The sequence below is a fragment of the Plasmodium relictum genome (assembly GCF_900005765.1).
Source record: "Plasmodium relictum strain SGS1 genome assembly, chromosome: 13".
Taxonomy (NCBI): Eukaryota; Apicomplexa; class Aconoidasida; order Haemosporida; family Plasmodiidae; genus Plasmodium; species Plasmodium relictum.
In genome coordinates, this window is record NC_041691.1 from 43,973 (window position 1) to 58,496 (window position 14,524).

Sequence of the window (14,524 nt, forward strand, 5' to 3'; positions counted from 1 at the left end):
CAAAAATATATACCTTTTTCTCAAGTTGAATCTATTGCTGCATTTAACAATATTCATTTGCGTGGTGGATGTTTTTGTAACTCTGGAGCATGTCAAGATTACTTAAGTCTAAATAATGAAGAAATGATTGAGTCATACAAAGATAAAAACAGTTGTACTGAAAATGGCTCAAGTGACAATAAACCTTTTGGTGCAATAAGAATTTCATTTGGTTATTTATCTACTTTTAAAGATTCTTTTGTATTCATTCAATTTATAAAAGATAATTTTGTAAAATAAAACAAAATACTTCTATAATTTATCTGCATTATATACATATATTTATTTATAATAAGAAATTATACATTTTACATTTTATTGTGTATTTTAGTTAAAAAGAAAGCTTTACTCTTTATATGATAGAAATACATACTATTTATCATAAATTATATTAATTGTATTTCTTAAGCATTAAATATATTAATTAAATTTTTTTTTTTTTGATTAATGCTATTTTATAAAAGTTTTATTTTATTATTCCTTCATATTCTATTAATAAAAAGATATTTAAAATAGGAGTTAGTATTTTTGTTTTCTTTACTTCCTTATTTTACATTTCATTAGCTTACTCTTAGTTTTTCATTTTTATTGAGTATAGAATCTTGTTATGTATAAAAAAATACAATCATAAATAAAATAATAAATTATATATATATATATAAAATTTACATTTAAATATCTTCAATTAAATGCCTATTTAAATAAACTTATAATAAAAAAATAAAAATTTTTGTTTCATAGTATATTTTTCCTTATCAGCTTATTCATATTAAATAGACAAATAAATTATTTTATTACAAAATTTATTAAATTATATATAATTATAAAAAAGAATTTTTTTTTTTTTTTTTTATCGGTATAAATGAAGATAAACTTAATTAAAATTTGTTAAAAGATCATTGGAGTGAAAATATAATTTTTTTTTTTTTCTTTTTTTCTTATGTAAATAATTCATTTATTATTATTATTATTTTTAAATAAATTATTTAAAAAAGAAGTCTTTTTTTTTTGTGATAATGTTTTTATATATTCTTTTCCTGCTAAATAACCGTATGCCTCCTTTCTTTTTATTGCTATTTTTTTTTCTTCAATTCTTTCAATATTATCTGAATTTAAATTTTCTTCTATTTCTTTTTTATTATTTATATTTAAAAGCAAAAATTCTTCCTTTTTTATCTGTTTTGTATCCATCAATTTTTTGTTATTCCCTTGTTTAATTTTTTCTAGTGTAAATGTTTCAATAACAGGTGTGTTATTCTTGTTATTTGATCTGTTCCTGGATATTTGTTCCATTTTTTCATTGTATGTGTTGTAACTATATACATCTTTGAAGTATTTTATTCTACTTTCATGATTTATTTCATTTTCAAAAAAACCTAAATTATTTAAACTTTGTTTTTCTAATAAATTATTATCCATTCTACATATGAAATACTGCTTAGAATATTCTCTACAACTAACATGATCATTATTATTTTCTTTCAAACATTTTAAATATCTATTTTTGATTGATGTGCACTCATTGTTATGATCTAATGGAAAACTTCCTCTATCCGGCTTTTTAACTAAACTTCTTTTCTTGTCCATTATGAATTTTTAAGAAATTTTATTTCATCTTTGTTATTTATTTCAGGCAACTAATATTTTTCTATTTTCTGAGAAAATTTATATGTGTATACAAAATATCATTTTCAATATTATCTCTGTTTTTTATAATTCAACTCATATTTCTTTAAAAAATATATATAATTTTTTTCTTTAATAATAAGTAAAATATTTTATACAGTTATTTCATATATTGCAGTATAAATTTATTATTAAAATATTGTTCCTTATGATAAAATTATTTATTCATTTTAAAAACATATAAAGCTATAATTTTATTTAATTTTTTTTTTCAATTATTATTATAAAAATACTTTAATTTTTTTTAACAATTCACTAAACAAATTAAAACACTATCAAAAATATTCAAATCTGAAAAACAAAGAAAATTGTATTTTACCAAATATATTTAAAAACAAAAATAATTTTAATTTTTTAATAAATTTCCAAATGATTTAAACCAGAGTATATACCTTTACAAAATTTCAAAAATAAATACTAACATGAACTTTTTTAATAGTTTTAAAAATTTTTTTTTTAAAAATATTCATTTTTTTTTTTTTTAATAAATATAAAAAATATTTTTAAAAATGAATATTATAATTATTTAAAATAAGCATATGCTTAGAAAAAAAAAGAATCAAATATATAATCTGAAGAGGTGTAAATAAAATAAGCATAAACAATAACAACAAATTTAAAAAAATATTTTAGATAAAATAATGAAATAAAAAAAGAGTTTATTCGTTTATATATATAATAACAAAACCTTATTCAAATAATTAAAAAAAAAAAAAAGATAAAAAAAAGATGGAAAATAGAAAATAGAAAATATAGAATGGAAAAAATTACATAAACTTTTATTATTTTTTCTATTTTTGCTTCTTTTTTTTTCTTTTTTTTCTTTTTTTATAATACGGAGTATTTTTAATTTTTTAATGCTCATATAAATTAAATCTATAAATGTAATATTAAAAAAATCAGCAAAATGAAATTGGAATATTAAAAATTAAAATTTTTTTTTTAAAATATCCATGAAAATAACTTACATTTTTATATTATTAATAAACTAATCCTTTATTTTTAAATTATTTTCAGTAATTTTATAAACTATTATTCTTTCCTTTTTTTTTTTTTTTTTTGTTTTTTCACATAATTACTATTTTTATTTGTCTCTTTACTTACTGAGAATTTCTTTTTTTACTAGTTCTTCATAAGAATATTTACCATTTTTACAAGAATCTTCTAATAATTTAATAAATTCAGATTTTATACCTCCAAAGTTACTTTTAAATGCATTATTCTTTTTAAGAATAAAATATTTATATAATGCTTCATGATGTTTAGTTCCACTTAAAACACCATGTTCTATACAATATTTAATTGCAATAACTGAATTTGGATTTTCTTCAAATAAGCTTTCATAAAAAGCTCTCGTTCCGTCACCATTTGGAGGTGTTATAGTTTTTTGGCCTTCTTTAAAATATTTTCTAGCATCAGCAAAAAAATTTTCTTTGTCTTCTTCTTCATCTTCATCTATCATTGCTTTTACTGTCGTTTTACTTGAGTTACTACTTTTTTTTATTTTTTTTTTTTTATTATTTTTTTCATTTTTTACTTTGCTATTTTGATTTAACCCTTTACTAACCTTAGAAATATTATTAGAATTTTTTTTTACATGTTTTGTAGAATTATTATTTTCTATTTTTTTATTTAAGCTTTTTAAACACTCATCTTTTTTCTACAAAAAAAAAAAAAATTTATTATAAAGATATAATTCCATTCTTTTATAAGAATAATTAAAACAGATACATATTAGATACAAAATTAAATTTCTATCTTATAATTTTAATAAATAGAAAAATCATATATATATATATATGCCTAAATCAAGATTTATACATGTATGTATATATATATATATATATAATAAAAATTAGAATTGAGATATCTATACGTATACATATACTTATGAATAAAAAAAAAATCTACACATGTTTTTATGTTAATTACAGTGCTGGTTAAATCAGACGATGAAAGCATTTTTTTTTTTTTTTTCCTATTTCAGCAAAGTTAAAATTTGTTAATATTTTTTTTTGTTTTTTTTTTTTTTAATGTAAATATATTTGTAATTCTCAATCTTTTTTTTTTTTTATTTTCCTTATAGAATGTTGCTTATGTATTAAAGTATCCAACAATTCTATAATTGTTTTTAAATTGTTTTTATCATGGTTAAATTTTTAAAATATATGACATAAAAATTTTCTATTTTTTTTTTTTTTTTACAAATATTTTTAATATATATTTTATCATATATATTTAGAAAAATAAAGCGTGATAATTATTATGTCGATGAAAATATTAACATATAAAAAGAAAAAAAAAAATTATATATATATATAAATGTATGTATATTTTTTAAAATGAAAATATAAAACAAAATTTACAATAATAAATTTTTTGATAAAAATCTAAGTTCACAAAAAAATATACATTTATGCACATGTACATTTAAAGTGTAAAAGTTTTATAAAAAAAAAAAAAAAAATTTTCTAGACTTCAAAAAAAGAAAAAAAAAAAGTATACAATATAATAAAACAAATTATAACAAATTTAAAACAAATTTATAATTGAGTAAAAATATATAAAAAAAAAAAAATTTCATTTAAGATTATTGGTTAAATAATTAAAAATTATATATTTAGAGAATTATTTATGCAAATTTTATAAAAATTAAAAATTACATTAACATCTTTTGTTAACAAAAAAAAAAAAAAAATATATATATATATATATTAAAATTTCTCATAAAATAATAATATAAATGATAAAAATAAAAATAAAAAAATTATTCATACTGAAGTATATTTCAAAAATAACCAAAGAAAAAAAATCACGTATAAAAGTGTGAAATATTCTTATTTATGTCTTTTATTATTTCATCACTTTGCTTTCTTTTATACTTTTCTGTTTTTCTACCTAAAATTATAATTTTTTTTTTTTGCAATTTACTATAAAAAAAAAATTAAAATAAAAATAAGAAATGTAAATAGTTAATATATTAATTATAATAAAATGTAAAAAACTTGTAAAATAAATAAATTTTAATATGCTATGAATACTTTAATTATAAAAAAATATACATAATAAAATAAATATCTTTTTTCATATATAAAAAATTAAAATTATGCATATCAATAAGTATACTATTATAAATATCCATTATGTATTATTAAAATTAATGTATATTAATAATAACATATAAATGTAAACAATTTATATTTTTTTCAAAGTTACATATAAAAAGAATAAAAATTTAATAACATTAATTAAAAACATATATATATCAAAATTTTTAAATTTAAATAAAGAAGTATATAATTATATAATATTTATGTGAAATTTTATTACTATTTTATCCATGGTATTTTTCTTTTTTTTCTCAATATATTTTTTTTTTCCTTAATAATTGGAGGTAATTCTATTATAGTATTTATTTCTACTCCTTTACTCTTATACTCATAGTTTGAGCTATTAAATAAATTTATAATTTTATTCACATGTGAACTTGAAATATCCACAATATAGCCTTCATCACACTTTGCTATTTCTCCAATAATCTAAAAATATGATTAAAAAAAAAAAAATATTTTAAAATATACTTTTTTTTTTTTTTTGTCTTTTTTAATTTAATTATTCTTACATTTGATATATTTTTATCTCCTGTTGTAACTTTCATTAAATTAATAATATCATCTTTATTTTTTATAACCTATTCAAAAATATTAAATATAAAAATTATTTTAATTGTTATATATTAATTTTATTTAAAAGAAATATATCTTAGAAAATGATTATTTTATAATTTCATATATTTCATAATTTTACCTCAAAAAATGGATCTTTTATGAAAACAGCAACATAATTTTTTTTCCCTGATAATATAGAAAAGTCTTTTTTTTTATCTAATTTTAATAAAATAGATAAAATTTGAGCAATTATTTTTGTATTATGATTTTTTAATAATTCTTTTGCTTTTTCATTTAAAAATTCATATTTTTCTTGTGGTACTTTCATTATAATTTCTAAAAAAAAAAAAAATAATAATTTCACTTTGATTTGTGCGTTCTAATATTCTTCATTCTATTACAATTCATTCTTTTTAACGTTTATCGTACATATTTATTAGTATCATTATTTTTGTATATATTATCTAGTAACTTTTTTTTTTTTTTTTATTATCTCTATCTAAATTTATTTTTTTAATTTTAAACCTGTTAATTTGTCTACGGAAAATTTATATACTTCATCTACATGTGGACATAATATAACCTGAAATTTATTTCTTGTATATTTTATTATTTTTTCTAAATTCTTATATTCATATTTATGGTAAATAGTTAAACATGTTCCTCTTTCTTTAGCTCTTCCTGTTCTTCCTGATCTGTAAAAAAAAAAAAAAATTAACATTAAATATTTAAAAAAACAAAAAGGAAAATATACATTTTTTAATTTTTAGAAAGTAAAAAAGTATGTATACCTATGAATATAATCATTAGGAGATGTAGGAGGAGAATAATTTAAAATAAAAATAACATTTTCAATATCTAGTCCTCTACTTACTATGTCTGTAGTAATAAGAATAGTTTTTTTCCCCAATTTAAATAAATTTATATTTTCATCTTTTTGTACTGTTAATAATTCTGAATGTAACATTACTGAGTGCGGTTTTAGAAAAGAATTTTCATACAACTTCTCCACCTTTATAATATAATAAAAAAATAAAAGGTTCATAAGTTATTTACTAAAAAAAAATTATATATACATCTTCATAAATGTAGCAATCATATAGAAAAATAATATTTATCTTAAAAAAGTATATATAATATAAAAAAAAAACATATTTTAGTAATATTATTTAATAACTAATCTTAATATATTTGATAAATCACAATGTATCTTATTATATTAATATTTATTTTATTTTATCTTTTTCTTTTTTTTTAATTACTTCATCTTTTGAATTTGCAAAAATTATGCATTTATTGATTTTATCTTCATTCTCAGAATGTTCACAATTTTTAATATCTATATGATCAATAATTATATCATTGCTACTAAATGTTTGCTCTTTATTATTATTATTATTTAATACCAAATTTTCTTTTGGAATATTTTGAAGGTTTCTATTTAGTAAATTTTTTTTGTTCTTCAAAAAAAAAAATTCATTTAAAAAATATGATACATATTTGTATTTAGAAGGAGTATTTATTTTGCATATAAAGTGGGAAATATTTAAATTACATAAGCTAGAACTCTTATTTTCTTTGCTTAGTATTTGAATTACATTATCTAAATTTTTAAAGAATTTTGATCTTTCATCATCTATTTTCTTTTGAATTTTCTCTTTAATACCATTAATGAAATCAAAAAATATAAAACCATTCAAGTATTCATTTATTTTTTTTTTTATTGAATCATTCATATTTGCCGTAAATAAATAAATATTGTATTCTTCATAATTAAAATGTTCATAGTTAAAATCATTCTTGTTTTTTCTTTTATTGTCTAAATCACTTATTACATTTTTACTAAATAAAAAATTGAAAATAAATTTTCTATTTTCGATTATATAATCAAACTCATCAACAACTATTGTATTTACATAATTTAAGATATTGTTCATTACGTTTTTTTCATTTTTTTTTTTGTTTTTATAATTTTTTATATATAATTCAAGTTTATTAGGAGTAGATAAATAAAAATGTATTCCGTAATTTTCTTTATATAAGTCTTCATTTTCTCTTTTATTCAATGAAAGTTCTTTACTAAATATGTCATACTTACTTTTTTTAATTTTCTCATAACCATCATTTTCGTCAAATAAAATGCATACATTTAAATTAGGGTATATTGATAAAATATAAATATATAGTTGCTTGCATAAATAAATATTTTGCGTTAATATTAAGACCTTTTTATTACAATCAAATTTTTCATTTATTAAATTTTGTATTAATGGTAGTAAATAGCTTAATGTTTTTCCTGTTCCTGTTTTATTATATATAAGTAAGTGTTTTGAATTTTTCAGAATTTCATTGTAAATTATATACTGATACATATATAGTTTATCTATTTTTAAAATAAATTTTAAGTTATTAACAATCTCGTCATCAATGTTTAATAAATTTATATCTATTTTTTCATGTCTATTTAATATCTTGTTGTTTATACTATATATACTCTCGTCTATATAATTATTACCTCCATTTTCCTTCTCGTAATTTTCCTTTTTATGTTCATTATTAAAATGATTTTTATTACTTAAATTATCATCATTATAAATATCTTTATCATTGTTATTATTTTCTAAAATATTATCTTGAGATAAATTATTATAATATTTCTTATTATAAATATTTATAAAAGTATTTTTTCTATTTATATTTTTTTTTTTATAAAAGTTATTACTAATTTCATTTGTATTATAAATATCACTATTAAAACAATTATAATTTCTACAATAAATCAAATGAAAATTAATAATTTTCAAAGTTGTATAATAATATCTTTCTAAAGATTTCTTTAAAAAAATTGAATTTTTAAAATCATTTGTATATAATAACTTTCTACTATAACTAAATATATTAAGATTATTAATATTTTTGATAAAATATATATATAAAACCATTTTTGTATATTTTCATCTTTACATAATCAAATTATTATATAGCATCTACATTTCATTTTTTTCTTTTTTTAATATTTTTTCTTATCAACTATTTTTTAATGCTTAAGTGTTTGAAAATAGCATCTCTTTATTTTTATTTTATTCTATTTTTATTTTTTTTTTTTATTTTTTTTTAAAATAACAAAAAGGATATCTTTCAAATATACCTTTAAACCATAAATAATCAAATCTTTTCATTTGACTTAATATATATTTGCTATAAATTGTAATTTAACTTTAAAAATTCAAGATATAAAAATGAATAAATAAAACTATTACGATATATATATCTTTATTAATGTAGCATAAAAATATACAATATAAAAAAATAATTTATCGTATGAACGAATTTTCTACAATATCCACTTTTACAAAAAAAAAAAATTTTTTGTGTATCAAATTTTAAATATTTTTAAAAAATACATGTAAGTTTTAATAAATTTCATCATAAATTATATACATTTTTTTTTTTTTATTCTATTCATTTATTTTATAAATTTATATTTTTTATTTCTTTTTGAACGATAATTATTAGTATATAATAATTAGATTTGAGAACACTCCATTTTTACATACATTATTTTTTTTTTTTTTCTTAAACTATTTTTTATTTTTTCATTTTTATTAAAAACTTTTTGCCATTTCTTGAACCAATTTAAAAAGCAAAAATACAAAGTAAAATGTGCGTAAGAATACATTATACTATTGATTTAAATGTTTTAAAAAATAAATACAATTGTAATAAAATAGTTAATAATGAGAAATTAAAGAAAGGAATGATTAATAAGTAAAAAATAAAAATTATTTCTTAACATTCTAAATTATTTAAGTCTTAATCTTAATTATATATAATAAAATTAAAAATAAATATATTTCAAAATAATTTATAGGAAGAACTATATACCTTTAATACTTGAAAAAAATGAAAATTCAGTAGAAAAAAAGAGTGAAGAACAAAAAAAAAGTAGAATAATTCAAGTATGCATATGGGGGATAAATCCATTTAATTATGGAAAATTCGAAAAAGATATTGCATTAATTAATGCTAGACTAGAAACTTTACACCTAAAAAAATCCTTTAAGTTATTTGAAAATTTAATATAAAAAATTTAGATATATATATTTTTATTTATACTTATTTTTACGCACATTTTATTATTAAAAATTCTCAAATTTTTTTATATTCTACTTTTTTATATTTTATTATTCTTATTGATTCTATAATTATTTCCTCTGTATAATAGAAATATACATAATTTTTTTGTGCATTTTTTTTTACTATATATATATATTTATATATAAATATTCTATTTAATGTTACATAAAATTTTCACTAATTAACATATACATATCTACTAAAATGAAGTTTAAACCTGCTATAATTTTTTTATCTTTTTTCTTTAGAATTTTAATAAATAAAAATAGATGTGCAATAATAGTTAATGGATATTTCGAATGGAAAAGTGAGGAAAATTCTTCGAAAAAAATTCCTTATTATATATACAATGGTAAAAGTAATCAAAACCTTAATAAACAAAATTCTCCAAAAAAAATAGATAATGAAGAACTATATAGTAAAGACAATGAAGAAATTAACGATAGTCATAATGATAAAAGTGAAATTGAAGAAGAAGAAATTTATATTAAAGATGAAAAAACTAAATTAGTAGAACAAAACCCTCTTAAAAGAAAAAAAACAATAAAAGAAGTTACAACAAAAAAAATTAAAATAGAATCATTAAATGAAGGTATATTAAAAAGAATTAGTAAAAAAAATATATTATAAAGTTAACAAGTAAATAGTAAAAATTTTATTAATTTTTAAATAATTAAAATAAATAAAAAAAAAAAAAACTGTGACTCCTATAAATTAAAAAGTAAGAAGACCATTTTTTTTAAATGAAACAAAGTTAAATACCTTTATATATTTATCTATATTGTATTACATTAAGTATTTTTACATGGAAAATAATAATTTTTATTTATTTTATATTTATCACTTTTTTTTCCCTTTTTTCTTTTTTTTTTTTTTACAGAATTTAAAAAAAATATATCACATTTTTTATTTTTTTGCTTTTCATTTATTAGAAGAAGAAAATGAATCACATATAATAATTGCTGGTTAGATAATAATAATAATAATAAAATTAAATTTATAATATAAAGTCTCATAATTATTTAAAATGTTTACCTAATTTTTATTAAAGGTTTGTACAGTGTATCTGATGATGATAAAAAGGAATACAGAAACACAGTAATTACAACTTCAAGCGAAAATACAAATTTAAAAGATATTCACGAAAGGTTATTCATAAACTTCGTGTCTTTTTGAATGTTTATATATATATATTTAATAAATTTTGATAATAATATTTCATTTCCTATTCCAATTTAAATTTTTTTTTTTTTTTTTACTTTATATAATTAGATGTCCCCTCTTGTTAAGTGAAAGTTCCTTATCTTTATGGTTAAATGTAGACAACAATTACTCAGATATAATAGACAAAATTAAAGAAGAACATATAAATGCTTGTAATATGCTAATATTATTAATAAAAAGAAAAATAAAATTTAATATATATTTAATTGTATAATCTAATTTTTATAGGTAACAACTTAAAATATATGGAAGTTCAAGATTGGAGTGTTTATTCAAATTACTCAAAGCAAGAAAAAAAGGAGAATATTTTAAAATATATGAAGAAGTGATATTACAATGTTTATATTATTAATATAACATATATATGTGGTTGTTTTTATATTACTTTTATAATAAATTGTAAATTTTTTTTTTTTTTGAATAGTGTAAAACTGTAAATTTAATTATAGTACTTTTAGTTATATTTTAATTCTTTGTTGCTTGTACAACTTTTCGCTTTTTTTCTTTTTTTTTTAACAAAATAATAAAATAGTGAGCAAAAAAAAAGTAAACTTCAAAAAAAGGATTTTTATATATTATTTGTTGAAAATATTTCTTTTGTATATTTCAAATGTTTATTTTATAATTTAATAAAAAAAGCTAAATGAAAAAACATTTTTCTTTTTAATTATTTATTAAAAATATATCTTTTTGTTTTATTATAAATATTTCAGAATATTTAAAAAAATTACTTAGAATTGTCTATAGTGGTAAAGAAACTATGAATTCTTATTTATTTTTTAACAGCTGATCCTGCTCCCGTTGTACCCAATCCCATAACTGATTTAAATGTATCATATATCCACCATTGTAAACCTGTTAGGGTTCCTATCATTAAAACTCTTGTGCAAATTCCTTTTGTAAATAAATTAAACATTCCAACTTCTTTGACTATATTCGATAAACTTTTACCTTTATTTTCTACTTTTCCCAATTGAGATATCATGTTATCTGCTGGATGAGATACTAAAGCACATATAATTCCTGACAAGTAACCTGAAGCAAAAGTTATTCCTAGTTGTGTTGACTTAGAATATGATTCCTTGGGTTGAATAAATACATTATCGTACATTAATTGAACAATTTTTTCAAAAAAATAAAATTTAGCCATTGTATAAGGGATTTGGCGACACCATAAAGGTGTTACACTACCAAATGGAAACTTTGTCTCATTTTTATTTTTTATCATAAAACAAGCAGATGGTAATAATTTAGTAGGAAATGTATTTGCTTTACTTGTTTGCATTTTTACTTTGATCATTTCAAAGGGACACAAAAATATATCTGCAACAAATTCTGCAGATGCTGATGCAAGAAGCCAAGTTACTCCTTTATATTTATATGCATTTTCTTCTCCTAAATAATTTGAATATACATCTTTAAAAATTTCATAAAAACCAAATTTACATAAGCCTTGTAAAGAATAACCAATAAACGTTGGGGACCATCCTAATGATAGACTTCTGACCTTTTCTTCTTTTACAATTTTTCTTATGCTTTGGAATAAATTCTTATACATTGATGGATAACTTTGTATTCTACATTTTGTTACATCTAATGGAGTAATTATTGTATGCGTTAAACCACAAGACAATACACCACCAAACATGCATTTACTATAATAGGACAAATTGTGTTCATGTGGATGCTTTATCCTAGTTATTGGACTGCTAATTTTTGAATCCCATATATCTTTTTGCATTATTTTTTTTTAATATGAAAAATAATTAGATATTGAACAAATAACTAAAAATTTAGAAATTTTAAAAATAAAAAATTTTATAAACCTATTTTTTTTCTATGATCTGTAAAAAAATAAAAATTTTCTATATATTGTAGTTTCTTGATAAAAAAAAAAAAAAAAAAAGAAAAAATTAATAAAAATTCTTAAATACTATATAATTATATAAGATTACATATACATAAAATATATCAATATATAGGTGTATATATTGATATTTTTTTTTTTTATTAATAAATTTTGTATATTTTTAGGGAAATATTTTTATTAACTTTATATATTACAAAATTAAACATTTAGTTATATTTATTCTTTTTCTTTATCTGTAATCCTTTTTTCTTTTCAATTTGTGTATTTTAGTTAATATTATTAAAAAAATTTCAACACAACTTTTTATTCTATTTTTTTATTTTTTTTTATTTTATTTTTTCTTTATTTAATTAGTTTTGATTTTTTTTTTTTTTTTTTTTTTTTTTGTATTTATATTAGTTTTAATATTTCATTTTTTTTTTTTTTTTTATTACTATAGAATCATTAACTAAATTTTATGATTTTAAAAAATTTTTTTTTTTTTGACATATTTTTATGTGTAATTTATTTTAATATAATTATTATTATTTTTTTTTTTTCTTCAGTTTAATATTTATGTTAATTTTTCTTTTCACACATACATATCTATAATTTTTTTTTTCAATAATTATTCTTTATAAATTAGTATGTAGAAAAAAACTACAAAAAGGCTTTTCTCTTTTATAAATCCATACCAGAGCCTATCTAATCCACTCTTTTTTTTTTTTTTCTATTTTTTTTTCACAGAATCTATTTCATTTATTATTATTATTTGTCATTTTTTTTATTATATTATTTTTAATTCTTTGATTTTTAATTGTCTTATATTTAAATTACTTTTTTCATTTTCTAAATTTTTTATTCTACTATTTTTATACGATACTTAATTTAATTTTATTTTCTAATCATTTTATTAATTTGTTATTTTTTATTTACTTCATTATATATCATTTAACCTAAAGATATCTTTTAAGCTTTTTTTTTTTTTTTTTGTTATTCAAGTAATTTCTTACTGCTTCATTATTTTATATTTAATATTTTATTTTGTTTATTTTATATATGCATTTTATTTTTAATTATTGTCCTTCAACTTAATTTTTAAGTTATTTATAATTTTATTTGTTTTATTCTACATATTTTATTAATTTTTTTTAAAATTTGTTATGATTTATCTTTTTGTATTATTTAACGAATTTTTTTATTTTCTCTTTTACTAGCTTATGTTAATTTTTTTAAATATTAGTTTTATTCAAAAATATGATAAAGTAGCCTAAAAATACTTTTATTTTCTATACATAAAATTTAAAATATTCTATTTTAAAAATTAGCGTAAGATGAATACTTCAATATTTAGTTATTATACTAAGATTATATAAGAAAATAAGTAATTATACAATAATGATAATAGATATTTATATTAGCAAATCGAAAGATTATCTTTTTTTTTCTCTAATTATAAATCTTAACGAATTCTAACATATCTCTATAAGAAGTCATATATAATTTTATGTTATTGTAATTTTGAAATGAAAATAATTAGAAAATTTTAAAAAAGTTATAGAAAAAAATGAAACAAAATAAATAAATTAAATAAAAATTAAATAAACTAAACTTTATTTAAAATGTGTAAGAATTAAAATAATTTATTATTAACATTAGGAAAAATGTAAATAGCTAGACAAAACAGTTTGCACACGATTCTTTATAATATATATATATATATATATATATATGTATTTTTTTTTTCTTTTATATTATACATACATATACTTTTTCTATCTTTAAATAAAACTTTAATAAATCCTTAAAATCGAATTATATAATATACTACAGTTTATATATTATAAAAAAAAAAAAAATTAATAGCCTCATAATGTGATAGAAATAAATATTACCATATTATCTTTTTGATTGTAGATTC

General features: G+C 16.9%; 6 protein-coding genes across 6 annotated transcripts; 2 read left to right on the forward strand and 4 right to left on the reverse strand.

Annotated features, from left to right (window-relative positions):
* Positions 1–279, forward strand: PRELSG_1300800 (hypothetical protein; the record flags this gene model as incomplete). Its single annotated transcript, XM_028678518.1, has 1 exon — positions 1–279. A coding segment is annotated over one exon (279 nt), but the record flags the coding sequence as incomplete, so codon positions are not given.
* A 711-nt stretch (positions 280–990) lies between these two features.
* Positions 991–1,626, reverse strand: COX19 (cytochrome c oxidase assembly protein COX19, putative; the record flags this gene model as incomplete). The annotated part of the gene is made up of 1 exon (XM_028678519.1): positions 991–1,626. One exon carries the CDS (start codon positions 1,624–1,626, stop codon positions 991–993), a length of 636 nt encoding a protein of 211 aa, XP_028535658.1.
* A 1,195-nt stretch (positions 1,627–2,821) lies between these two features.
* PRELSG_1301000 (conserved protein, unknown function) lies at positions 2,822–3,687 on the reverse strand (the record flags this gene model as incomplete). The annotated part of the gene is made up of 2 exons (XM_028678520.1): positions 2,822–3,385; positions 3,658–3,687. The coding sequence occupies 2 exons, from the start codon at positions 3,685–3,687 to the stop codon at positions 2,822–2,824; spliced, it is 594 nt and encodes a 197-aa protein (XP_028535659.1).
* Positions 3,688–4,537: 850 nt separating this feature from the next.
* PRELSG_1301100 (ATP-dependent RNA helicase, putative) lies at positions 4,538–8,335 on the reverse strand (the record flags this gene model as incomplete). The annotated part of the gene is made up of 7 exons (XM_028678521.1): positions 4,538–4,655; positions 5,056–5,264; positions 5,348–5,416; positions 5,533–5,729; positions 5,919–6,088; positions 6,185–6,405; positions 6,656–8,335. 7 exons carry the CDS (start codon positions 8,333–8,335, stop codon positions 4,538–4,540), a joined length of 2,664 nt encoding a protein of 887 aa, XP_028535660.1.
* Positions 8,336–9,054: 719 nt separating this feature from the next.
* Positions 9,055–11,083, forward strand: PRELSG_1301200 (conserved protein, unknown function; the record flags this gene model as incomplete). The annotated part of the gene is made up of 7 exons (XM_028678523.1): positions 9,055–9,161; positions 9,265–9,456; positions 9,779–10,140; positions 10,463–10,495; positions 10,582–10,678; positions 10,803–10,906; positions 10,983–11,083. 7 exons carry the CDS (start codon positions 9,055–9,057, stop codon positions 11,081–11,083), a joined length of 996 nt encoding a protein of 331 aa, XP_028535661.1.
* A 443-nt stretch (positions 11,084–11,526) lies between these two features.
* On the reverse strand, positions 11,527–12,495 carry MPC (mitochondrial phosphate carrier protein, putative; the record flags this gene model as incomplete). Its single annotated transcript, XM_028678524.1, has 1 exon — positions 11,527–12,495. The coding sequence occupies one exon, from the start codon at positions 12,493–12,495 to the stop codon at positions 11,527–11,529; it is 969 nt and encodes a 322-aa protein (XP_028535662.1).
* Positions 12,496–14,524: the final 2,029 nt, after the last annotated feature.